Below are 26,550 nucleotides of genomic sequence, written 5' to 3' on the forward strand. Positions count from 1 at the left end.
ACGTTACTGGAAGACATGGAGGCTGTATTTCGCAGCCACTACTGACAGCTGTATTACTGAAAGTCTACTTGGAATACAAAATTAAATTGAGACCTTTTTGATATTAAGGTAGGTATTGTTGTTCGGGATTGGCATTTTGGTGGCTAAACAAACGGTGTCGTCTTTATACTGATAGACGTTAGTAACGTTCAGTTAGCTTACTTAGCTTAGCGCAATGCTAGTTAGCTTAGCTAGCTGGTGTGTTGTGCTAATATAAAACTAAGCGTTTCAGGGTAGCCTCCGAGCCAGACAACAAACGTATAATGAGATTGTCAGCCATCTACAGATATCTAGGCAAGAAATCCATAGCAGGTTTTGCGAGACATTTGTTTATTGCTAGTTTAGCAATAGTGAGCTAGTTTTGGTATGTGCGTATAAACAACATAGCTAGCTAAAGAGGCTATTTCCCGACCAGACATGACAATCACACAGACACCCGGTTAAGCAAACCAGCTTTATCGCTAAAATCATGTTTTTAATTGTGTCGGTTTTTCATGGATAGCTTGTCGTGCCATACCCAGGTTAGCTACCCAACATTAATGTTAGCTAAATTAGCCCGTAAACTGCACTGATGTCATGACGGCTAACTAGCTAACGATAATGCTAGCTCAGGTTGGCTTTGCGCAGGTGGTTTTGGTGAGGTGGATTTCCTAACGTCTTCTCTCACACTAAGATCTTGTTCGTCTGACCACCAGTAACTAATGTTAACATATGCCTGTTAGTGTTGTTGAATGTTATCGTCACTGTAAAATAAAAGAATCAGTTTGATTGTACATGGTAAGTCATTGACACATAAAGCGTTCAAAGCTGTTGCCACTTAAAATCCCGTACCAGTGCAATGACAAGACAAGGGTGGATTGAAACATGGATTAATTAGATCTTCTGCCAGTTTAAAGGTTAGGCATGGGGATATTGTTACTCCTTAGCCATGCAGTCCTTGGCCTAGTCCTTCTTTCCAGCCATGGAGTGAATGATGAGCATTATCTCAGTGAAATATATTATGATGTTGACAGTTCAGTGTAACTGATTTCTTCAGACACTTGGCTATTTCAGGCAAAAAAAGCCCTGCTTTTTGTCAACACAGTAGTTCCAAATCTTTAAATGAAGCCTCCACATTTGGGTTAGGCTCAAGGCCACTGGTTCTTATAGAGAGAATGAGAAAAAAGAGGAAGAAGATTGTGAGAAAGATTGACACGCTGGCAAAAAGCAATCATGACAGCATCAGATACAGCCATGGTTATCGATTGCTTTCACCTCTTCTCCCTGTGTAAGCTCTTTTTGGCTCTTCACACTCATTTATAGTTGTTGGCAATGGCTGAGTGTTAACATTAATGAATTGGTTTAAGGGAGTTATGATTTCATATTGGCATCAGGCAGGTGCACAAGCAAAGCTTCTCATTAACTGAACAAAGTTTTTAATTAAAACCAAATAAATAGTGTCTCTTCATTAGGCTGTTGCCAAGTGGGTGCTGTTTGACACAACCTAATCATTGGATATTGTGTTTTCTACACACAGTACTAGTGAATGTCTGTGCTTTGGTTGGCACTTAAAACTGTTCACATAAAAACAATTTGTCTGGATATTGCAGTATTCCAGTCAGCCATGCTGTTTTATCTGTCATCCTAGTGCTTAACATGCTTCCAAGTCACTGAGGAGTTTCAATGAGAGCCTCAATATGGTGTGGTTGAGTTTGCTGTTAGTCTGTCCTCCCATACTTGGGACAGCTTGGGCTGGTTTGATGCTCATTGTCCACAGCCAGCACAGGATGTTGGTGTGCACTTTGATGTGTAAATGTTTCCCCTCATTAAAAAGCGGACAAAGAGGCAGGTGCGTCAGAGTGCATGTGTGATGGATTGTTGAAGGCTTTTGCTTAACTAGAAAGGGTTGGGCTACTTCTCCTTGTGAAGACTATGGTTGTGTTTCCATATTTGACCCACTGTGGTGTATCTCTCAGTCTAGGCCTATATTTTTGATTCCTTTACTTGCTAACTTGTCCTCGGTGGTCTGCCCTCCCTCTCTCTCACCTCAGCTGCCAGGTGAAGCCTGAACATGGAGTCCATGCTGAACAAGCTGAAAAGCACCGTCACCAAGGTGACCGCTGATGTCACCAGTGCTGTCATGGGCAACCCGGTGACACGGGAGTTTGAGGTGGGACGACACATTGCCAGCGGGGGGCCCGGCTTGTGCTGGAGGATCTACAATGGCACCAAGAAGTCTACTAAACAGGTGTGTGTGTGTTTGAATCTCACCCCTGACCACACCAACATATCTCCCCATACACATGTGTTGATTTGAAGGGATAGGGCAGTGACTGTGCTTTTGTTGCTGATTAATTCATTCCACGCCAGGAGAAGCTGTGGGACTTGATAATGCTTATTTCAGCACCTTGTTGTTTGCCTTTCTAGGAAGTGGCAGTGTTTGTGTTTGATAAGAAGATGATTGACAAGTACCAGAAGTTTGACAAGGACCAGATCATCGACTCACTGAAAAAAGGGGTGCAACAGCTGACCAGACTGCGTCACCCGCGCCTGCTCACTGTGCAGCACCCTCTGGAAGAGTCACGGTGAGTAGAAACACACACATGCACAGACACACACACACACACACACACACACAAGCAGACAAATAGATTTGTACTGCAATTTTTCCCTCGAATGTCGAGCCACTCTTTCAGCTGTGACTCATTCAGTTCGTCCTTGTTAAGTGTGTGTGTGTGTGTGTGTGTGTGCGCAGAAGCCAGTCATGATCAAAAGACTCTGCAGACTGGTCCCTGAATAATGCATGGTCCCTGAGAGCAGAATAAGGTTGAGAGGCTGACTTGCACTTTTTCGCTTTCTTCACTTTGTCTTACTCCCACTTTCATCGTGGTTAGCTCTTAGTCAACTATAATTTTTTTGTCTCTATTTTTGCTTCTGCTCATGTAGTTAATTGTCTGTGTCTGTTCAAGGATGACTCAACATTGTAGAGCAGTTGTTTCAAATTAAACCGATATGTTATTTCTGTATTCTGCCCTCAGGGACTGCCTGGCGTTCTGCACAGAGCCAGTGTTTGCCAGTCTGTCCAATGTGCTGGGCCAGTGGGACAACCTGCCCAGCCCCGTGCCCAGCGACATCAAGGAGTACAAACTCTATGATGTGGAGACCAAGTATGGCCTGCTGCAGGTGAGAGTGCTGACAGATAGACAGATTGTTAAGGTGACTTTTAGCAAAGCACTTCACCACCATTTGCTCAATTTAAGTTAGATAGATAGGCATTTTATTTGTCCCGGGGGAAAGTTCTGTTGTCACAGCAACACATACCTGAGACACACTAAACCACACAACAAATTGTCACAATAAAGCTAAAAAAAAATGCTATTTTTGCCCCCCCCTGTACAATCGTCCGACCTATCTACATCACAACATATGACACAGAAATCATAATAAGTTGCTCATTGGCTAACAGGAGAAGACTGTGGTTGCAGTGTACACCTTCCAGATATTAATGTGAAACATTGTTGAATTAGAGCATGTCTGCTCAGCAAAATCGGGTAAATGAAGGTTAAAAAAGAAGTAACTTTGGAAAATGTACAATCAAAGCTGCTATTATACTATGTCACCAACAGACCTCACCACATGATCATCAGTCCTGACTCCTGACACAAGCCTAATTATAAATCTAGCTGTCCAGCAGGTTTTGGTACTATTTAGCCTTCACCTGGATGTGTGCATTCACATGCCGTTTCTTCTCAAAGCCAGTTGAGCCAGCTTAATTCCATGCCCCACCTTTCTATGTCTGCTGAGACTTTAAAATCAGACATGTCTTCAGTGTTGTGATGTTGCTCTGCCAGGCTGCAAAGTCAATTAGATTTTAACCAGGCTATATTTGGAATAGGACGCTAGGATCAGTATGTTCTTTTGCTGTCTGAGTGTTAAGATGCCTCTAGTGTCATAGATTAATTGTTTCTTCAATCTCTGTACTTTTTCCTGGCCTCCTTAATCATTGTCATTGCCCTTTCTCACTCTTCCCTGCTTTACTCCCTCTCTCTGTCTCTAATTCTCTTTGTTTATTTGTCGGTACTCTGAGTTCCCCCTCTCTTTCTCTCTTATTTCCATCTCTCAATTCAATTCAAAGGTGCTTTATTCGCATGAAATATGGACTTGAAGTACTTATTCCAAAGCAAAAACAAAAAACAGATTATGAACAGAAAGACAATGTGACATTAACAACAAAAATCTCTCCTTCTCCCTCTCTCTCCCTCCTCTTTTGACTTATTCTTTTGCCTTATCCATTCCCTTATTTTGCCTTTTCCACAACTTCTTTCTGTCTTACTCTGTCTCCTTACATTTACCTACCCATCTCCTCAGATCTCGGAGGGGCTGTCCTTCCTCCACAGTGGGGTGAAAATGGTCCATGGCAACCTGAGTCCAGAGAACATCATCCTGAACAAGAGTGGAGCGTGGAAGATCATGGGCTTCGACTTCAGCATCTCCTCTATCAACCCCTCAGAGGCCGAGGTGTGTTCATGTGTAAAGAGAAACTATTGTACAAGTTGTAATAGTTGTGAATGCAGTTATATGTTTCAACAGCCAAAATGACCAGGCGCACGAGACAGGGCTTTATTTCATGTGGACATTAAAAAAGTTATGCTATAATATATGGTTCAATATTTTGCTCACGTCTTTGCAAAGCCTTCTATTTAAATTTAAAGAATTACAATGCCTTTGCCCACAGGATACGCAGTGATAATATCATGGAGGCATTATGCATTGTTTTGATGGTTGAGCAAGCTGACATGTCACCAGTAACATAAAGTCTTTTGTTCAGTTGTTTACTTATGAAAATACCCCCTGGCTCCCTGGCTGCTATAAGAAATAGACTAGTTTTTGAGACCAGACCTTCTTCTCTGAGGTTTAACAGTAAGTGTGTGTGTGTCCTTGACTTAATGACTTTTGACACTTTACAGGGCAGTGACACAATACAAAATCGACACACTAGACTTAGGGTTTGGATGTCACATATAGTGCAGATGAGAAGTACTGTTTGACAGCAGACTTAACATAAACACACAAGTATATATTCAAAGCCAAAGAATTGGTCCAGTGTAGCAGCAGTGGCTTCGTTGGTAACAGCAGTGGGGGTGGGGGGTTGGTGGGTGCCTGGTAGTGCAGTAGTCCAGTGTATCATAGAGTCACAATCATGGGTGGGTTGAACAGAATAGGACCAACTTCAGAAATGTGCAATAGCTTCTATACTAGCATCCATGTGCAGATCAGCAGGGTTGGTCTGTATCCTCACACACCTTCATCTCCTCCCACATCCTCTCATCCCCTTCAGCCTAAGTACACATGTAAAGAGTGGGAGCCCAACCTCCCTCCACTCTGCCTGCCCAACCCTGAGTACCTGGCCCCCGAGTATATCCTGTCTGTCAGCTGTGACTCCGCCTCCGACATGTACTCGCTGGGCGTGGTCATGCACGCCGTCTTCAACGAGGGCAAGCCTGTTTTCCAGGTCAACAAGCACGACATCTTCAAGAGCTTCAGCAGGCAACTGGACCAGGTGAGTGAAGGGACTGTGCAAGGGTTGGGGGGAGGGGTGGGCTGTGATGGTCCTGACTAGTGCAGGAGGCAAGAGATTTAAAGTCCTTAACCCTCACACAGATCATCTGTGCCGACTGTCTATTTAGACTGCTCCGAACTAGTGTGGACGATCTTCAAAATCAGTCAAGATACCAAATCTTGGCTATAATCAACCTAAATGTTGTGTAGTGTGTCTTACTGGTATAGTAGTATGTTGTGTCTTACTGTTATAGTAGTATGTTGTTGTCATCAGTCAGACACTCCTCTGATTCACCCTCTACCTCCCCCTTACTGTTCTGTAGCTGAGCAGCATAAGTCCAGCAGTGTTGAACAAGATCCCTGAAGAGGTGCGGGAGCATGTCAAGATGCTGCTCAGCGTCACGCCCAATGTCCGGCCTGATGCAGACCAGATGACCAAGGTTTGCATTGTCACTGCAACACACACACACACACACACACACACACACACACACACACACACACACACACACACACACACACACACATACACAAACTGTGTCACCTCAGCTCATATGCTACATCGTCTTGGTATGTGCTTTTTGTTGGCAATATCTGTTGGATACGGTTTGAGGACAAATTTCCTTTTTCTTGGGTGTGGAATCCAGATCCCGTTTTTTGACGATGTGGGTGCGGTGACCCTGCAGTACTTTGACTCCCTCTTCCAGAGGGACAACCTACAGAAGTCCCAGTTCTACAAAGGCCTGCCCAAAGTCCTGCCCAAACTACCCAAGGTAATTACCTCCACATGGCTTTTCTATGGGAAATGTGAACGTACCTTGGTACATACAGCAACTTTGACTTTGCCACTGAAGACATTGAATTTGTTTTCGCCCTGTTTCAATAATTGATTGTTCATCACGTTTATCTGTTTTTGTGTCCCTTGCCCTCTGTACTTTGTTACAATCTTGTTGTTACAACCGCTCTCTAAATAAACTTGACATGAACATACAGTATCTATAGTTTTAAGTCATCCTCTTCCATCGCTTCTTGATCCCCGTCCTGTTTTCTTTCTCAGAGAGTGGTGGTGTATCGTATCTTGCCGGCGCTGACCTCAGAGTTCATCAACCCAGACATGGTTCCCTTCGTGCTACCCAATGTGCTGCTGATCGCCGAGGAGTGCACCAAGGAGGAGTACATCCGCCTCATCTTGCCTGACCTCACACCTGTTTTCAAGCAGCAGGAGCCTATCCAGGTAGAGAGACACACACACACAGAAACACACAGAAACACACCGAATACATGCTCATGTGCACATAAAGTGATGGCATTTTCTCAGATATTCCACAAACACTGTCCTTTTCAGAAAATATTTGGGGTAACAGGGCTTTTCTCTTTCATCCTTTGCATGATCTGTTTTGTTCTTTTGGCATGATCTGTATGTTTGATATTTGACAGCGATATTGCATGGTTCAATATAACCCGACTAGAGAGCATACTCTATATGTTTGGGCTTGGTCTGGGACTGTATCAAGACTTGTCTTTCTCTATATTTTTTTTCATGCTTCTTCAGGCTAGCAATATGGTGAGTGGTCTTTGTTATGAGTATGCTCCAATAGCATCTACTAGTGTGTGCGTCATGTTTTCTGTAATACTAAAAATGTTACTAAAACCAGTGCAATTATAGTCTCCCTTCACTTCTACTCACCGCCTTACTCACCAATATGAAATAGGATAGAATTCTCTTGCTTTTGATTCTTATTTTTCCTAACGGTGTCCCTGCGCTGTGCAGATCCTGCTGATCTTCCTGCAGAAGATGGACCTGCTGCTGACCAAGACGCCGGCGGAAGACATCAAGAACTGTGTGCTGCCTATGGTCTACCGAGCGCTGGAGGCCCCCTCTGTACAGATCCAGGTACAGGGCGCGGGAAGGGGCTGCTCAACCTAACCTTAATCTTAACTGTTAGTGGGAAAGCTGTCCACTAGATCAGTGGAGGGAGGAGCCATGATGGCCTAGTGCTTAGTGAGGTCAGAGGGCTGGGGTTTGATCTCCCATGTCGCCATGCCTGTGGAAGTATCCTTTATCCTTCAAACCTTCCTGCCGTGCCGGCTGGCTGACCCTGCACTCAATAAAGTATGTCAAAAAATGGTGGCAGAAGATTGCTAGGTCTATGGTTGAGTGAGCTATATTTGATTTTGGTAAAGCCGGATGCTGTTTTTTAAACCTTTTTATGTAGATGTTACTATTTCTGGTGAGGTAATGCTTTGTTGCTGTGGATACAGCCTGCTTCAATATGATAAAGCACCCTGACAAACTTAACACAGTGTTGCCAACTTGGCTTTCTACTTCATAGGTGTATATTCTGAGCATAACACTTGGGAACCTTGCTGCTGGAAGACAGCGTTCCTCTTTCTAGGTTGTCTTGAATGTGCAGTAAGAATGGCTGCTCTACTTGAGATGTCATATTTCATAGAATCTTGTTATCTGTGGCCGACCAGGAGCTGTGCCTGAACATCATTCCGACGTTTGCCAACCTGATTGACTATCCCTCCATGAAGAACTCCCTCATTCCTCGCATCAAATCAGCCTGCCTACAGACTTCCTCACTAGCGGTGAGTTTCCATCAGACTGCTGTCATTTTCTTCTCTCACCCCGTCCCTGTCAACCCTTTCAACCCATCTACCTCCACACAAATGATCTTTTTTCTGCAGTCATTTTTCGTGTTTGTTTACTTTTGCCTTTGTCCTTCTCTAACGCTCCTACCCCTCTTGCTCTACCTCTTGTTTGCTGTAAAACAGCTACTACCAATTGAATTGAATATGTCTCTCAAAATGTCATTACCTCTGGTGATACTGTTACAACTGTGATACTATATTCAACTGAATATTTATTCTGTCTTGGTGTATGTATGTGTCTACCTGTGTCTTTACATAGGTGCGAGTGAACTCTCTGGTGTGTCTGGGGAAGATTTTGGAATATCTTGACAAGTGGTTTGTCATCGATGAGATCCTGCCCTTCCTACAGCAGATCCCCTCTAGAGAACCAGCTGTGCTCATGGGCATCCTTGGTAAGCAAAGCAGAGACTCTGCTCTTCAAAAGAACAATTGAGCAAGGGTTGGTTATTTGATTTTTTTTAAAAAATTTTTTACCCCCCTCAGGGATCTACAAGTGCACCTTCACCCATAAGAAGCTGGGCATCCCCAAAGAACACCTTGCCACCAAGAGCCTGCCTCACCTCGTCTCCCTCAGTATAGACAATAACCTCAACCTCAACCAGGTACACAAAGCAAACCACACACACACATAGTCACAATTAGATTTCACACATTTTACCACATCAGTGTCTTTTACCTCTGATTGACTGAGCTGTATACATCTAGACACATTCTGTACATACTGTATGTTCTTTCATCTGTAAATCTGAACAGCTAGCAAGGCACATTCACACATCCACTCTGTAAATCAGTAATGTGGAGAGTCAACAATGCATACTTGAACACCCTGCTTATATGATGTCAATTGTAGATCTGTAAACTGCAAACATCTGCTAACCTGTAAATCTGGCAACAAAGACCTTTCATCTTTATTTGTTGTAGTATCGTCAGCATGTTAGTTTGCTGTGATTAGTTGCATGTATTATTTTCTAAACTCTATATTTGCCCTGTTTGTATCTATATCCTGTTCTGCTGCTGCAGTGATCCATTTCCCCCATAGGTATCCTTAAGTTTCCTTTAATCTAATCTTATCTGATATATTGTGTGTTTCAGTTTAACTCGTTCATGGTGGTGATCCGGGACATGTTGAGTCGCATGGAGGCTGAACACAAGACCAAGCTGGAGCAGCTGCATGTCATGCAGGAACAACAGAGGTGTCTGTCAACACTATTCACCCTCTACAATAGGCCCCCTATTATTCACTCTGATTACATATCAAATGGTCATACATATTGATGGGGATTTTACACAATAGTGGCTCGACAGCCCAGGGATAATTGGATCTATCTTGCAAAGTAATGAGGCTGGATGATGATGATGATGATGATGATACTGGTATGACTAACCAGGTTTGTACAAGTGCCTCTGTTCATATCTATTTTACTCTTTGACTTTGTTCACTGTTTTCTCCCCCAACAGGAGCATGACCATCTCCACCCAAGGGAACCAATCAGAGGAGACCAAGAGCACACCCAGCCCTGGCAACCAGGTGAGAGGCTAATTCCATGACAACCAAGAAAGAGATCAGAAAAGATGGGCAAATTCACCATGCAATAAATACTTTTATTTTTTTGCTTGAAGAGTGCCTTGGAGCTCCTCCTTTTTTTTTTTTTTTAACTGCTGGATTGTAACTGTTAAACTGGTAAATTAGATGTTTGCACCTCTGTGTACTGCACTGACTCGTCTTGTCTGCTTTCAGATTGACGATATCTTTGGCAGCACAGGGGTTAATGGGAAAGAGAATGGATCATCAGCACCAGCCTCCCAACCTAATAGAGTATGGCAACAATGTCACACCTCAGCAGCACAAATTTGACTGGGTTTGAATTTGACCCAGTTTATTCATGGTCTCCTGTCTCTCTTTCCCTTTATCACGCTTTCCATGTGTCTCCTCTCTGCCTAGATGTCTCTGACTCTAGAGGAGAAACAGCGTTTGGCTAAGGAGCAGGAGCAAGCAGCCAAACTGAGGAACCAGCAGCCATTAGCACCGCAGACTGTCAAACCATCCTCCACCAACGCACAGGTAACACAAATACACATATGTGCACACAAACACATACTCATGCGCACAAACTCATCCTTCCTCACAATCCATCTCTCCCTGTTTTACTTGGCAGGCTAAGGATCTGACCAGCAGCCTTCTCAACAGCATGACGTCTCTAAACAGCATGTCCTTGGCCAACACAGCGCGACCAGCCCCGGTCCAGGGCACCACCATCGCTGCCTTCCCCTCCACCGGCCCCATGGTGGGCTCCATGGGCGCGCCGGTCTCCAACGGCTTCAACCCAGCCATGGGCTTCCAGGCAGGGGGCATGGGGATGGGCATGCGCCCCGCAGGTCCCGGCCTCTACGGGGGCATGGCCACCACAACCAGCACACCGAACTTCGGCGCCCTCAGTCAGAATCAAGGACCCCTCGGGCAGACGAATAAAGCCCCTGACTTGTCAGCCTTGGACAATCTCTTTACCTCCAACAAACCCAAAGTCACCCTCAACCAAATGGGTCCCAAGCCCGCCCCTGGAACCAGCAGCCCTTGGCTCAATCAGTTTGGCTCGGCCCAGACCACTCAGACTGCTCCGCTCCAGGGTGCGGCATTAGGCATGGGAGGGGTCCCCAGTGGGTTTGGGATGCAGGCCAACCCTTTCTTCAGCCCGCAGAACTTTTCTCAGCCTGCCGCCGCCCCTAGCGTGAACCAAGCTGGGCTTAAACATAGTGCGTCAGTTAACAATGATCTCAAAGACTTATTTGGCTAAATGTAAACCAAAAGCTGCCGGATTCCATATATTCTTTTAATGACTGTAGACAGAGCCTTGTATTCCTGCAGTAAAAGACACTGGTTGAATGTGAAAACGATCAGTCCTGTTGAGGGCGTTGCGGTTTTTAGTCTCACCTGGTTTGAATTGCGATTCTGACTCTTGCTCCCATTCAACTGGCCACTGGGCCTCAGCGATTAACCTGCACCTGAATTCCATTACTACTTGACCAGAAGGACAAAAGGTTGGGGTGGGAACTTGTTATTCTATACTGTGTTCTTAACAATGCTGGGGTTTCCTACTGTTTTGTACTTGACACACTTGGCAGCGTAAATGTCATGGGTTTAGGTTGATTCCAACTTAGTTTATTCAGGAAGTTATTTGTTCAAACGTGTCACCATGACTGGACTGAATGGAAATGGATTTCACTTCCTGAATGGATTGCATCAGAAACTACCCTTCACCCTGGTAGACATTTATCGAAGACAGAAAACTTGGCTTCTGTGGTGTACATCTGCTTAGTTGCTCTCATCTTGCTCGGGTCTTTGGACACGCTTCTTCCTTTTCCTGACTATTTTAAGACATTTCGCGTGTCTAAAATGATCAGAGGGTTGGCTTACAAACAAAGCATACACCAAAATGTCTGAGCCCAGTGGGAGGTAGCATGAAGTGTAGCACTGACAAGCCTATAGTCACTGATCTGCATCCAGGAGGCTCCTCCATCGAGACAATCTAAAAGGGGTGTAGAGAATCGACAGCCAAACTGTTGCGACTTAGACGGGGCAAACCAAGTAGCCCCTCTGAGGTCCGTCTCCATGGTAACTGTTTCTCTGCAGCAGCAGTAACCTCCATTTTGTGAACTCAAATTGGACTAATGAAACATCCTGTGTCTAGTCTTCATTTTTCCCTGTTATCATCTCATCGTTGCTCTCAAGTTCTATTGATATAAAACGTACTGTCCTAGAGACTTTCTGATTTGACATTTGAGCCAACTTTTTAAAAAGGGAAGGGTTATTTTTGTCTGGCCAATGAATTTGTCAGTTCATTGCAATTCACTGTCTGGAAATCTGTATGTGTGTGTGTTGTATGTCAAAGTAAGAGGGTTGACAACCATTTCACTTACTTTGAAACAAAGACTTATTGTATCCATTCCAAATGCAGTATGAAGGACCGGTCTTTCTGATGATACTGGAGCAGGATGTATGGAGTAGGTCCTACAGCAGTGTCCTCACATGATATGATAAAGCAGTGGTTCTCAAACTGGAGGTCACAAGATGATTTATGAGATAGGAAACAAACATATTTCTACTATACAAATTTATTATCATTTAATTTTTTTTTTTTCTTGTGAAATACTGAATAGGCCTCTAGGCCTCCTCTGATAATCAAATGAAACAAGTTGAAAAGGGAAAATCATCCTTTGGTTGAACTGTTCACTACTCTGCATATGCAGCCTTCTGATGGGGGTTGTGAGGAGCCATCACTTTTTTTCAAGGGGTCACGAACCAAAAAGTTTGAGAACCACTTTGCAAAAGGAAAGGGGAACAAGGACCATATGCACTGCTTAGGCTATTGTGCCTTACATGGGTACATATTTTTCCTACAGCAAAATTCTACAAACATTGAAACTAGACATAGACCGCATCTAATTATTGATGTTTTTCCCCTTACCAGCCATCTGGTAGGTCTGTTTGTCTCTGCTCACTTCTGAACTTGTTTTGCTGCATGTTACTGAACTGACCACAAAAGATCTAAATATCGATTTTAGCATCTTTCTAATGATGATTCCCAATGATTCCAGTGACCAATGTTATTTTGTTTCACGCATCAAACCAGATTTGCTCTGGCGAAGCAAACCTCTTTTGAAGGCGCTCAGTATCATTCAGTGTATAATTTCTGTTAAATGATGTGTACAATGAAGAAGATATCACTCTCTATATATTTTGATTTGAGCACTTTCCAGCCTACGGGGGACCTGTGCTGTTGATATATTATGAAGAATATATATAGTTATTTAAAGATGGAGCACTCTGCGAGGGCCTTGGTATTTTCATGTTCTTGTGATAACGATTGAGAGGCCTTAGAAGAGTGGTGTGCAATAATCCTTATGGGTGGTTGAGGGGACACCTGGGCTGCGTTTTGATTGGCTCAGGCAGCCCTCCATGTAGCTGCACTGACCTAGAGTAACCTCATAGGTCAGTCAGATTTCCTAAACAGACATAAATTAATGTGAACCTTTTGGAGAGAATGCCACCATGTTAGGGTTTTTAGACGCACCTTGATCACTTTGTGTTTCTCACAAAATGCTGATAATTGGGATTGTTGTTAACATGCTGAAGTGTAACCCCTTTTATTGGATTGATTTTATTTTTTACTATGTATAGTAATGGCGCCTATACAAGGTGAGCTTTCACTCAAGCTGCATGGCAGTGTTATTGGCTGGTGAATTGGAAGACATCCTTTTGACTTCAGAGGCGTCTCTGATTGGATGAATCCTTTTTTTATTTGGTTGTAGCTCACAGAGGGGGCGCGATCTCTGAAGCGCGTCACATATCCTGGCAGGACCCCAAAGCAGAAAAAAGAAAAACCTATTCTTCTACAAGAGTTCGGACCCTTTGTATACTACTGCTGTCATATATGTGTAGTGTGGCCTCTATGAACCTTGTCTTGTGTGTTGAGGTGCTGTTCTCTGAGGTGGTTCAGTGAAAATCTGTACATATAAAGGAAAATACACAATCTAATCTTCTCAAAGGGTGGTCGTTATTTGTGTGACGGCTTTAAAACACTTTGCTTCAGACACTAGCAAGTCACTTTTATTTGGGAAAAGAACAGATAGCCAAAAAGCACTTTTAACATACCACAAGGCAGTTCAATACAGTAACAGTAATAATAAACAATTTCAATAAATACTCCATATGTGCTACTTGACTGATGGCAGTTTGCACAAGAAGTAGGCAGGATTATATGAAGCATCAAGATTAGCTTTCTCTTTGGATTTACGGTAGAAAAAAAAAGGAGTCTTGTCAAATGATAAAATGTGACAGTAAAATGAGTCGAAAGATAGGTAAACGTTTCTCTTCACAAAAAATTGTTTTGAGAAAAGGAAAAAGGGAAAATGCATTTTAAGTAAGAAACTCATACAAAGAATATTCAGTGTCCCCCTGTGCTCCCTTGCACCTTATAGAAAACGTCCCGTATTTAAATCACCTTGCCTTGTGAGGCTATCTAGTTGAACAGAAAGAGGGGAGGCAGTATGTGACAAACCATTCCAGTTTAGCTATTGGAGAGCAACTGGGGCAGGTGAGGTAAGAGGCTTTCCTGACTGACTGGTAGGATCAACACCTGATCAACGTCGCCGTCTCAGTCACTGATTGAGGCGTTGCACTGATCTGGTGGTGTTAGTGGATAAGTTCTTCTGAGTCATGGCTACGAAAGACAAGAGATACCAAGTCATCCTTTCAATACATATACATTTTTATTTTTGGAAAAATTGACTTTCAACATGGTTGGGGCTCACCTGAGAAGTCTAGCTCATAGTTGAAGTCCCTGGTCTTAAAGCTCATGGTGCCGGACGGGTTTTGCTGGTACTGGATCTCGATCTCCTGACTGGACACGCTGCATTGACCTCGTCCCTGCAGGAGGCCGGAGGGGAATGACAAGGCTTGGTCCAATCCTTAATCTGTACACTTCAGTATCATTGCTTTTTAGCCTGGTTAGTTCAGAACCAAGATACCATCACAGTCCTGGCATGGTGCTGAGACTAAAATAACTCGCTTTGTTGTGTATTAGGGGAAATACAATTGTTTGTTTCAGCTTTAGTTGCTTTAACTTGCTTGCTTTGTCCACTACAGTGGAGAAAGTGTTGTGAGCGTGTTTGATCACAGTTGGATTGTGATTAATACATTACAAGGATGTAAGGTATGAGGATATCTCATAAATCATGTCTCAGCACATTTGCATGTACTTCAACTGGAATTAAAGTACATTTTCATAAAGTGACGCACCAAGACTCAGGCTGAATATTTTGGACTCGTACTGACTCAGCGTTTATTAACTGCTCCACAAGGCCTGCATTTACTCATGAAAAAAGAAAGCTGTGTCTTACTTTGGCATAATCTTTCCATGCTCCATTGACATCTTGGAACTGCCATCGTGGCAGCGTCCCTGTTCTGCAGAATACAGACATTCATCTTTTGCATGCCAGGATTTTCGTTTTTTGTTTTCTGTCACAGATTTCAAAGTTGAAAGCACAATAATGAGCATGCACAGATTTTGTGAATACAGTTTCACACAAGTACATGTCTCTCCTTACCTGCTATTCTGTTGACTCCCATCGGCAGTCCTCCTCACTGACCTTTTAGTCCCAACATTGTTATTGACTTGACACATTCCTATGAACGGCACAGACGTTTTAATGATGAAGCAGGGTAGAGAATGTGTTAGTGGCAATGGAAACTGCTGTGTGTGTGTGTGTGTGTGTGTGTGTGTGCGTGAGTTACCTGAGAAATCCAGGGTGTACGAGAAGCTATCAACCCTGAAGTGTAGCTGGCCCTGCGGGTTCTGCTGGTACTGTGACTCAATGGCAGCGCTGTCAAATGAACATCTCTACAAACACACACAAATAAATCTGTCATACGGAGGAAATACACATTGCCCCTGAACTGCACAGTCACAACTGCACAGTTTAGGTTTTAAGCCTTATTCTGAGTTTATGGGTGTCTGATTCTGACAGGTAAACACATTAAAACAAACTACTAAAATCCATTTCCTAGAAAAAAAAAATGTGTTAGCTGACAACAACTGAAAAATGTGCTTGCTTCAGCTCATCATTAGAAATAATTAATCTTTTAAGTGTTTTCAGTTTGACCACCAGATGCCACTATTCACTCTCTGACATTCATTTCATGGGGAAAAAAAGAGGAATAAAAGTTAAATATCTTAAAAAGTAGGCTATACTTTTTTTTTATTGTAAAGCAGACTAGCTGAAAGTATGTAGAGGAGTCCAAAGTTTTGGTGAGATTAAAAAATATATTACAACTACTATGACTACTACTACTAATACTACTATTATTACTGCTGCTGCTGCTACTAATAATAATGGTGCTAATAATAAAGAAATAGTGAGAATAGCATGAGTGCACTGGCTTTCAGTTGTCCCACAAACCAAACAGATAAACACCTTTATAACTTGCTGGGACACATCATCAATATGTCAACCTGAAATTACTGGATGCTCTACTCACATGTGCTTGGTATTCTGTCCATTGCCCCTCATCTTCCATGAACTCCCACTTGAAGCTGTCGGCTGTGAGCAGCGAGGAGGCCACTGTGGGAAGAACTGAGTCCGAGAGGAGGCTGCAAGCAGATATAAAAGGCCAAAACATGAGGGGCTTCCAGGGGGAAGAGTCAGGAATAGTAAATTTCACTATTATTTCTGACTGTTTTGATATGAGCCTGACCAAAGGAGGATCTGTGGTCTATTTGATTTATTTGGGAGTGCTTGACATGAGCCTGAGGAAGATTTTATGCGTGTGGGATAGAACATTTTTGGACAAAAAATTGGAATCCTGGAGATGAAACCTCTTACCTCCCTGTGCTGGAAAGGGTGGAATTGAGTTTGGGACGTCTCCGGACATTCCTGCATACGCCTGTGTGGCAGTTTGTCTGGGCCATGGCTGCCGAGGAAATACGGTCAGTTCGATTTCTTGAAATTGAATTGAAATATACTCGCAGACACACAAACCGATAGCAGTGTCACATACCGGAGAAGTTGAGGGTGTAGGCTGTGGAGCCCACAGTGAATCTGAAGGTTCCCCGAGGGTTGAGAGTGAACTGACGCTCCACATCTCGACTGCTGACTGAGGAGACGGGCCCGTTGGTGTCCTGATGGAGGGAGGGGGAGGGAGGGAGGGAAGAGAGGGACAGAGGAGAAGGAGGAGGACAGAGGAGTGGTGATTGGTGGTGATTTTGCATGCAGAGGCAAGGGGAGATGAGGAGAAATGTGGATTTTAAGACTTGGGGCTAGGATATCCGAGCCCCCTCCTCACCTTGGTTCCATATTCACACCACAGCTTGTCGTCTCTGAAGTACCAGCCGACGTCCTCCGTCTGGCCCGGAGGCAGGAAGCTTAGTCTCTGCACCCTCATAGCAGCACTCTGCGTCTCTAACTTATCAAAGTCAATGTACACTCGTCTGTGGAGAGAGAAAGTCCATTCAGGAAAACTGGTAATGCTGAAAGGCTGAGGCTGAGGATGAGGCCAGTCAGACCCACACACTGACCCGTAGCCGGCTGTGTTGATGGTGATTCCTAGAGCTCCGGGTTGGCAGTAGTGGGTCTCGATCACATGGTCGTTGTCAATGCTCAGCCACTGGCGCCTGTCTGACAGCTGCCACTCATAATGCTTCCCACCCCCTGACAAAAGGAGGAACGTGTGAGTTTTCAGCCCATTCTGCCTTGATTTCTCAAGTAATAAGCATTGATGTGTTCTCAGCCTCTGTTATGCCCTAAGTTAGTCGTATCATACACACCTGTCTCGCTTTGTAAATGAAATCTTATTAGTCAGAAACCCCTATGTAAACTTCAGGATGAAGTCATTCTCGTGTTACAGTTTACACATTGTTGAACAAACTCTGATATTGACCTGCTGTCTGTCTCCACGACTCTTTATCTGACTCTATTGTTGCCAATCAGACGTGTTTACTTCCTGAAACTATGACTCTGACTGAGCTCCAAACTCTGAAACTGATCTTTCATCTCATACATTTTAGGATTTCCCCCGAGATAAGTTGTGTGGCCCAGTGGCTGCTGTGTATTTTTTTATAGTCCAGGTGGCCTGTGATATTTTATTGTATTTGTAGAGATCAGATTTCTCTGAGCAGATGAGTAGATGATTATGTGCCAGGTTACTGCATTTATGCGTCCAAATGGAAGACATACCATTAAAGTTGCAGGCATTTAAAATCAGAATTTAATCTTAATAAGACCAGTAAAACACTCTGAATGCTCTCTAAAATCCCTCCTATCTCTTCCCTTAGCTCTTACTCTCTGTATTTTCCTAGCACTCACTCTTACATGATCTTTCTATGGTCACAGGAATGTACTGTAGTGAGGGCAGTAACTCCCTGACCTTTGCACTCTTATTGGTTGCTTGTAATGTTGGTGATCTAGGAATTGAAGCTTAGTCAACTGTAATTGTAAGTCAGTCTGGATTGGATGAGAGTCAGCTAAATGCCTAAAATGTACATGTAAAAGGAAGTTATTCAAAGATAAATGTAACACAGCAGGAAATTAAAATATGTTTACATACCTGAGGCAGACTGGTCTGGATTCACCTGCCAATTATAGTCCTCCTCTTCCTCCTCCTCTTCATATCCCTTTAAATTAGTAACATACTTTATCACAAAGACTAACACACCTTGAAAAACTTTTACCAGAAGCTAAATATAATTGTGAATTCAGAGTGAAACACATGAACTAGATTGCTTTGGCCCGGATTGATTCGAAATACAGGACAAGATAATTTAGTTTATGTATGCTGGACATTTTGTGAACTTACCATGTGTCCCCTGCTCAGGGAGAAGTTGGCATACACTGCAACAACCACGACAAAAGAGGCAGATTCAACAAACATAAGAACATAAACTCATAATAAGCAATATCCTTGCGATTACAAAAACAACTTGATAGTTTCATTAAGCCTTACTTGTTGTCGAGAAGGCGATGTGGAGGTCTAACTTGTCATTTCACAAAACCATAAAGCCTTTCTTACTTTCACTTTCAATTCTGCGCCTGATGTAGCAGTATATGGCTCGTGAGAAAGCAGGGCAATGACGTCACACCAAACAAACATTATGAATCTATCTCTGTATTGAATTAATTTGTCGTTTTAAACACTTTTAGCTTGCTTCAGCAGTCTTTTACGTTTTGTGATAATTCTAGGAGTTTAATAGCAGTCATCAATGTGCTTATTGAGTAAAAAGGCATGTAATCATACTATATTGACCATATAATTTATTAGTTGTCATTATAAGGCAATTTAAACTAACCCTAACTCTAACCCCAAGAGATTTGCATTGGATATTCCATAACCAGTTATATGAATGAAAGCAGCACAATGAAACTATGTATTAATGTCAAAGACTTTATTTTCCCCCCTCATACTACAGAAGAGGATTATGTTAGAGCTCCACTACCAGCGTCCGTCGCGTTTATTTTCTTTCAGTGAGGGAGAACGCGTACGTCAGCCATCGAGAATTGAACCTCTGCGATTTTTTCGCTTGGAGCAGACATCCGACGCAACGCAACGCAACGCAACGCAGCAGTGGAGCATCTTTCACTGCTGGTAAAGGAATCATTCCTTCGATGGCTGACCTGATGGTAGTGGAGCAGGGCCGTTTAGGGCCACATGTGAAAAATGTTATTGAGTTCTTAGTTTAAAGTCAGAATTCTGAGTTTAAAGTCTACTACCTCTGGGCCTACTACCACGGAGTTTAAATTCAGAATTCAGAGAATAAAGTCAGAATTCTGAAATAAGTCAGAATAATGAGTTTAAACTTTGACTTTATTATTCTTTTATTTCTATATTATTACTATATTATTATTTTTTACATGGCCCTAATCCTCTTCTGTAACATTCACAATGCAGACCTTAGGCCTTTGCACACCAAGTCCGTATTTTTCGTCCGAAATTGTCACACGTTTAAACATAAATACGACCTCACGTTGTGTCAATCACGTTTACACACCGACTCCGAAACTTCCGTCCGTCATTAAAGTTTTCGGAACAGGTTCGATTTTCTGCGTTTTTTCACATCCGTCAAAAGCCTTTAGAGAGTTGTTTGACCACTCAGAGCCACCGTAGCCTACTGTTGTTAGTTTAATGCATCCATGGTTGTTATTCATCATCCAAAATGGCATCTGATAAGCTGATTCACATCGTCTCCCAGCACAAAGCACTTTATGACAAACAAAGTAAAGAATACAGAGATAAAGACAGATTGTGGCAGGTGATTTCAGATCAGCTTGGAATTGCCATTACCATTACCAATTACCAATTACATTACCAACTAGAAGGGCACTCAGAGAGTGCAGACCTCCGCCAAGGCCAATTGCTTGTTCGTGAGGCTTGTTCGTGAGTCGGATCTGGATCCGCTCCCAAATTTAATGGGTTCTACGAAGTTTCGTGAAAATCGGGCCAGTAGTTTTTCCGTAATCTTGCTGACAGACAGACAAACAAACAAACAAACAAGGCACCGAATACATAACCTCCTTAATTACCATTACGCACGACTGGATCTACTGGGATCTCCGGCACAGCCTCCAAACACTGATACTATCAGCTCTGGCAGAAAAGTATGGGGCGGCTGTGAGAAGGCAACTACAGAAGGATCATAGAACATCAGAGACTTGACCTCACAACCTTGTGGTCTACAGACTTGAGCTTAACCACTCTGCCAACTTCCACTTTGGTGTTCAGAGTAGGAAAACAAAACAAAGGGACAGGTGATAGGTCATAAGTGATAGTCCTACCTATGTTGAACGCCTCAGAAATAATATTATAACTGTATTAGTGCCCCACATTAATCAATTTAAACATGGCTTTACAGATATCATCTTCAGAGTACAGACAGCATTTGTCTTTAGTTTGATCAAACCATCTTGAATATGTAATTTTCCGCCATTCAAAATGGCAGAAAATCCAATATGGTGGACATTGAAAGTGATACGGACTGGACTCAGAACCTTCAAAGGGAACCTATGGACATAATAATTTTCTCTCTACTTCACACGGTTCAGAAGTTATTGACCTAAACTTAAAAGTTGCTTGTTACAGCGGCACAATCTGGCCAATGTGTGTGGGCTGCCTTGCCCAAGTAGTGGGGGTCCATGGAGCCAAATATGGCTGCTGTAGGACTTACAGTTTCAGACCTGCAGACACTTTCAGTGGAGATAAAGAAAGAAAGTATTCCAGAAAATACAATAATGAAGTAATACCTAATGAAGCAAACATTAGATGAGGATTTACCTGCAATAATCTTTTATTTTCATTACAGAATGTGTGATGACATAATCTGTACTATGCTCAGTGTAGAATATGTTTGTACATCTCCATTACTGAGAGCCAGAGCAAGCCCTGGGAGGATTATATGGCTTAGCTTAAACACCATGTTCGACCAATGTAAAACTCATTAAAGGTGATGTGCAAAGGCAGCATAATGCAGCATTGAAATTGCCTTCATTTTAGAATTGATTCCAAAATCCTCTACTGTATTACATCACATAGGCAGTGTATCAATGTATTGTTGTATGATTATAGCATCAAAACTATCTTGAATATTGAAAATAGAGTTCCCATATCTGTTCATTTTCCTCTTCAGAATTAGCACCAGCATTGCCACAGATAATATACCCATAATTTGCACCTTTTTGTGATGGCAGTGTGAGTCAGTGCTGTATGTTTGGTACTGTATTACTGGTTCTGTATTGACACAAATCAAACTAGAAAACATGATGCCATGATGGTTAGGATACTAGAGACAAAGAGTGATTCAAAACTGTTTTTGTAAAAGGCAAGGTGGGAGTGTAAACTTGTCAGGCAGTGCTTAGTTCTGAGTCAGTAAACCTCTTATTCTTTTGACACAACCCACTATGTAAAAGGACAAATTAATCTTGCCCTGCCCGGTTCATTTAAGAATATTAGTAAACTGACCCATGAAAAATAGGCTCCAAACTCCCAAAATAAAAGAATCACACACTAAAGTATATAGTACAATATCATGCAATTGTTGTAAACTGTTGTCTTGATGTCTTCTGCAATCCTCCTTGTTGCTCATGATGGCACACGTCTGATCTTGCGTGAGTGATTGGTTCTCTGGTTGGTTTGGATCATAGCTGTAAAAAAGAGAGTATCATGGTTAATTTTATGCAATGTAAGAAACACAAAACGTAGTGATAATATCTTCCTCAGATGCATACACCACATTCTGGACATTCAAATAGATTATAAATGCTTCATATTATGTTTCAGGAGTCCTATTTGAGTAGGTTACAGCTGAGGTACTGCTGTGCATTGTATAATACAAACATAACCCAACCTCCAAAGTCCATCTTATAGGACTGTCCGTTGACAGTGAACTGCATGGTGCCGTTGCGGTTTTGCTGATACTTGCTCTCAATGTCACTACTGGAAAGTGAGCATTCAGTCTGAGTGCCCGTCTGCTGAAACAAGGCCATTCAACATCATCATCATCATACATCATGGTGTATCTTAATATCATGATCTGGTTTAATGGATGAATTCATTTGGGAAGTTCAAAGTGTGCCTGTAAAACATCACCTCCATTCCACAGAGGACTCACCCTGTGTTTGAACGAGTGCCATTTTCCACCGCTCCCTTCAAACTGCCACTGAGGTGATTGTGCTGGTGCTGTGGCGCCCAGAGAAAGCCTGTGGAGAGGTACTGGAGAACCTCTGTTCAGACACAGTGGATTATGGACAACATCAAATTCTGTATTCTGTCGCAACGGTTACAGTGTGCACACTGTCCACATTTAACAAATGGGATGGTCGGAAAGTAAATTAATTTATTGACCCTGCAGGGGAAATTCTCTTTTCACTTGTCCCCATTCTACAATTATCATTACATATTTTTTATACTTTGTGCTGAAAATTTACCAGAAAGGCCAATGAGCAAAATCCAAACTCACCCTTGTCCTGCTTGGTGTGCGCGGTACTGTGGACGACGAGACACTTTCCTCTTCTTCTTTGCACTCACCTGACGCATTTCTAATAAATAACCGCACAGACAAAAGAGAAAGTAATGAGGCCGGTGTCGGGCGAAGAAAACAACAGTGTTCACCGTGCTAAATTTGGTCAGGCTTGGGTAATAAAATGTATCATAAGGAGCTGCACCTCTGAATCTGATCTCAAGGGTATCGGAGCCGATGCTGAAAGTGAAAGAACTGGTGGGGTTACTCTGGAACTTCTCCTCTATGTCGGAGCTCTGGGCAGCGCTGGGGTTTCCCTTTGAATCCTGGGAGAAAAAGTCAATGTTCAAGACGATGATAAATCAAAATTCACCAACACTTTCAGATTTAAAACAGTTTTATCAGCCAAACTCAAAGTCAAAGACGAGACTTGGTGTCTTTGTGGATGGAAAAAGAAGGGTGCACTAGTTTTACTGTTTGTACCTTCTCTCCATATTTAGTCCATTGGCGACGGAAGCTGCAGTACCAGAGCCACACGGTGTTACCGTCATCCAAGCGTCTCACTTTCAAACTCTTTCCATACACTTTTATCTTCTTAAAATCTATACTCACTGCCCTGCAGGGAGAGAGAGAGAGAGAGAGAGAGAGAGAGAGATTAACAACACTGAAGTAGAGAGTGATCATCACCTAATCCTCGGACAATAATCAGTCACGCTTTCAGCCCTTACCCATATGGTGTGTTGTGGATTTTAATGCCTTTAGTGTGGGGCAGGGAGTACTGGGCCTCGATAATGTGATCATTATCAATATTCTTCCAGCCTTTTCCATCATCCAGCTGCCACTGGTAGTATCGACCTTCAGCAAGCTTTGTCTCTGGGATAAAAAAAAAAGGTAATATTTAGCATTCATAGCTGAAATGTCTTGTAACACTATTGCCTTGCCCGATGTGTGGAGGAGATTGGGAGTGTCTTGAAACTCCAATGGGTGAGGAATTTTTGTTCCAACACGGAGAATTACAGGCTGGAAAGTGAGTTTTTAAAGCCAGAAATCTCAGCACCAGGCCAAGTAATCATTAAGTCATTGGTATTGATCAACAACCCTATCAACCCCTCTGCAGATGTATTATGGTCCTTTTTGTGCTATTGGGAAGTAAAAATCGGATTTTTTGCCCCTTTATACCGACCACCATCCCTCTCTCTCTGCCGCCCTCTAGCTCACCTGCAGCGGTGGATCTGTCCTTGGCCCTGCTGCCTCGTGCAGAGGAAGCCCCTCCCTCTCTGGGGTGTTTCAGCTGACAGCTGGACCCATAGCGGCAGTTTCCTCTCAGGGCAAACTTGCAGAAGTGCAGGTAGCGGCACTTCTTACCGTCCCGACAGTAACCGCTGTTGTAAAACCGGCAGGGCTCTCCCTAAGACACACACACATCACAACTTACAATGAAAACATAATCAGGCTTTATTGTCATGTGTTCCTGAGGTCATTAATTAAGTGACTATATTATCAGCACCAGTGATGGTAGTGGTAAATAAAAAGGTGGGTAAACTATGTCTAGTTGGTGATCATCAGAAAGCAGAAACCAGCAAAATACACATGAATCAATTATAATTGCAGAAAAGCACTCATTTGTGATTTTTTCCCCTTAAAGACCATATTTTCACGTAACTTACACCAGTTTGACACGACTAACCACAATGTAGATGATGAAAAAATCTCATAAAAAGTGGGTAAACTTTTTTCCCGCAAATGAAATAACTGGGTTTAGGTGGGTTTACCCTCCACTAGATCCCTTCTCCTAACATAATATGTTATAATAGTACGGCTGCTCCCAGCACACTCCATGTAAAACCTCGACCTGGCCCAAGAGGCAGATCCCTACAGTCAACCCACCTGACAGTGGTCTGAGCTGGAAGCTGAGATTTCCTCCTCTGTATCTCCATCGCTGTCCGACTCCTCCGTATCGCTGACGCCAGATTCACTGTCAGAGCAGCTTTCCTCCTCACAATCTGGAACGAAAAAGACAAACATGACACATAATGTCCGGTGGGCGCTTTAATTCACAACATCCACAAATCAATGATGTGGCGTGATAGATCTCCAATCTGTGATCATTAAAGGCAAACAACCACCACATAAACATATCACACATCAATAATATTTTCAGAAAATATATACATTTTTTCCTTAACAGACCCTGTTCTCACATCAGTTTGATACTTGTTAGTATGATGTACACTATGAATTTGAGTTTCCCCACAGTTTATTCTGAAACACTGTAAAAAAAGATGGGTGGGTGTGGTGTGGGTGTACAACAATTTTCCAAATAATAGGCTGTGATGGATGCTAAAATACTTCATGTAATTCAAACATCAGTCACTTGTCAGGCAATACTATGCATGATGATCTACTGCCCCCTACTGACCAATTATAAAACATACTGTTAGGCTATATAAAGCACAGCAATCCTCAACACGAACAGCTCGAGAAACCACATTACAGCGGCTAATAACTGACCTGTTTCTCCAAATAAACACTGTATAGCTTACAGTAGAAATGCGACTTAGTAGTATGGGGTTTGGGGTTAATGTGCGTCTTTCCTTTGGGGAAGCACCGAAAGAAATGAGAGAAATGACCGTGAGAAATGAAACTGAAAGTACACTTACTCTTAGGAAAAAAAAACCTACAATATTCCTGTAATATTCATATAGGGATTTCAAATGTGTCAGTAGAAAACAAAAGTGAGTTTATAGTAGCCTTATCGTACTTTATGATATTTGTATCTCCTATGGTATCACTATAATATTCACATTTAGGCTATAGTTTTGTTGTTATAGTTGTACAGTCTCTCTCTAAAATGCAACAGTTCTTTTTCGTAAGGGCAAGTAGCCTATGTCATTTAAGATAAAGAAACTTTACTTGGTTTGCAAGTGTAGAAAACAAATAACACATGTAAATCCATCCAAGCAAACAAACAACAACCTCATTTGTGAGTCGATAGGCTACTGGCAAGAAATCAATCTAGCACTGCTGAGAAACAATGCACAATAATAACAACAACAAAAAACAACAACAACGTAAGCGACTAACTAACTACAGAGTTAATTTACAATATAAAACAATTTATGATAATATTGACTGCGTTGTAGGCTACTTACTATCTGGACTGACAGACGCCATACTGCAGTTTGCAAGTGAGTCTGACTTTCGTTTTCATCAAATCAAAACTTCATAAAGGCGACACCCAGACAGGCTGGGCAGAGACTCAGCTAGCAAAAAGTTCCTCACTACATCAGAAAGTCTCAGGTTCAAGTCCTGCAGCCAGTATTGTGTCATTTGTCCTGCTGAAGTGCCCTTGAGCAAGACACTGAAACCCGTTAACTGAGTTTAAATCACATTAGACTGCCAGCTAAATGTCTACAGTAGATAAAAAGTGCAGTTGCTTTAGATAACAGCAACTGGGCCATGAGGGAGCACTTCCCTTCGGTTTGCTACTGTATCATTAAAAGAAATGAATAGCATGCAAACCAAGAGTTGATATTTTATTGAAATAAGAATTGGTGGACTCCCTGTAGACCTAGTTTGCCAGTAGACCCTAGTAACGACCCCGGAAATGTCTTTTCCAGTAATTCAGTATTAAAGTAATAGTAAAGCGCCTACTTTCCATTCAGGCTCCCATACAAACCCCACACAAACTTTATTATTTTAAATAGCGCGTGACAGACAGGTAGAGAGAGAGAGAGAGAGACAGGAAAAGAGAGAGTGAAGTGTGATTGGTTGTTTTGGCTGTCATGCGTAAGCGGAAGTCGTCATTTTGCGTTATTTT

The 26,550-nt window shown here is 42.6% G+C and overlaps 3 protein-coding genes across 4 annotated transcripts; 1 reads left to right on the forward strand and 2 right to left on the reverse strand.

The window, feature by feature from the left end:
• The first annotated feature begins 6 nt into the window (after positions 1 to 6).
• On the forward strand, positions 7 to 13,674 carry scyl2 (SCY1 like pseudokinase 2). Its single transcript, XM_071905634.2, has 18 exons — positions 7 to 108; positions 2,070 to 2,266; positions 2,446 to 2,603; positions 3,057 to 3,201; positions 4,387 to 4,536; positions 5,357 to 5,578; positions 5,901 to 6,017; positions 6,225 to 6,350; positions 6,635 to 6,811; positions 7,349 to 7,471; positions 8,056 to 8,169; positions 8,492 to 8,624; positions 8,716 to 8,834; positions 9,325 to 9,425; positions 9,691 to 9,760; positions 9,971 to 10,048; positions 10,175 to 10,294; positions 10,389 to 13,674. The coding sequence occupies exons 2-18, from the start codon at positions 2,090 to 2,092 to the stop codon at positions 11,022 to 11,024; spliced, it is 2,766 nt and encodes a 921-aa protein (XP_071761735.1). The 5' UTR covers positions 7 to 108; positions 2,070 to 2,089; the 3' UTR covers positions 11,025 to 13,674.
• A 162-nt stretch (positions 13,675 to 13,836) lies between these two features.
• On the reverse strand, positions 13,837 to 18,765 carry LOC139916746 (uncharacterized). Its single transcript, XM_071905740.2, has 13 exons — positions 18,728 to 18,765; positions 18,581 to 18,615; positions 18,332 to 18,398; positions 17,304 to 17,436; positions 17,072 to 17,216; positions 16,787 to 16,907; positions 16,612 to 16,699; positions 16,268 to 16,379; positions 15,524 to 15,629; positions 15,337 to 15,415; positions 15,130 to 15,193; positions 14,542 to 14,656; positions 13,837 to 14,450 (listed from the first exon to the last, which is right to left on the reverse strand). Coding segments are annotated over exons 1-13 (1,128 nt in total). The 5' UTR covers positions 18,729 to 18,765; the 3' UTR covers positions 13,837 to 14,388.
• Positions 18,766 to 21,046: 2,281 nt separating this feature from the next.
• LOC139916668 (uncharacterized) lies at positions 21,047 to 25,912 on the reverse strand. 2 transcript variants are annotated; one of them, XM_071905629.2, is made up of 10 exons: positions 25,883 to 25,912; positions 24,618 to 24,733; positions 23,949 to 24,138; positions 23,459 to 23,603; positions 23,214 to 23,346; positions 22,936 to 23,056; positions 22,731 to 22,809; positions 22,383 to 22,470; positions 22,119 to 22,239; positions 21,047 to 21,915 (listed from the first exon to the last, which is right to left on the reverse strand). In XM_071905629.2, exons 1-10 carry the CDS (start codon positions 25,902 to 25,904, stop codon positions 21,854 to 21,856), a joined length of 1,077 nt encoding a protein of 358 aa, XP_071761730.2. In that variant the 5' UTR covers positions 25,905 to 25,912; the 3' UTR covers positions 21,047 to 21,853. The 2 variants fall into 2 exon arrangements, with proteins under 2 accessions (XP_071761730.2, XP_078138199.1); XM_078282073.1 differs by having other exon boundaries at positions 22,383 to 22,494.
• Between the last annotated feature and the right edge of the window lie 638 nt (positions 25,913 to 26,550).

Source organism: Centroberyx gerrardi, chromosome 24 (assembly GCF_048128805.1).
Source record: "Centroberyx gerrardi isolate f3 chromosome 24, fCenGer3.hap1.cur.20231027, whole genome shotgun sequence".
NCBI classification, from domain to species: domain Eukaryota; kingdom Metazoa; phylum Chordata; class Actinopteri; order Beryciformes; family Berycidae; genus Centroberyx; species Centroberyx gerrardi.

Coding starts and splice junctions, on each gene's coding strand:
- scyl2 (XM_071905634.2), top strand. CDS start 2,090: ATGGAGTCCATGCTGAACAAGCTGAAAAGCACCGTCACCAAGGTGACC. Junction 8,625..8,715: donor TGTGCTCATGGGCATCCTTG/GTAAGCAAAGCA, acceptor TACCCCCCTCAG/GGATCTACAAGTGCACCTTC. Junction 10,049..10,174: donor CAGCCTCCCAACCTAATAGA/GTATGGCAACAA, acceptor CTCTCTGCCTAG/ATGTCTCTGACTCTAGAGGA.
- LOC139916746 (XM_071905740.2), bottom strand. Junction 17,437..18,331: donor TCCAGACCAGTCTGCCTCAG/GTATGTAAACAT, acceptor TCCTTTTGTCAG/GGGGTGGGAAGCATTATGAG. Junction 15,630..16,267: donor GGACAGAATACCAAGCACAT/GTGAGTAGAGCA, acceptor GTGTGTTTGTAG/AGATGTTCATTTGACAGCGC.
- LOC139916668 (XM_078282073.1), bottom strand. CDS start 25,904: ATGGCGTCTGTCAGTCCAGATA. Junction 23,604..23,948: donor GGACAGATCCACCGCTGCAG/GTGAGCTAGAGG, acceptor TTTTTATCCCAG/AGACAAAGCTTGCTGAAGGT. Junction 23,347..23,458: donor ATCCACAACACACCATATGG/GTAAGGGCTGAA, acceptor CTCTCCCTGCAG/GGCAGTGAGTATAGATTTTA.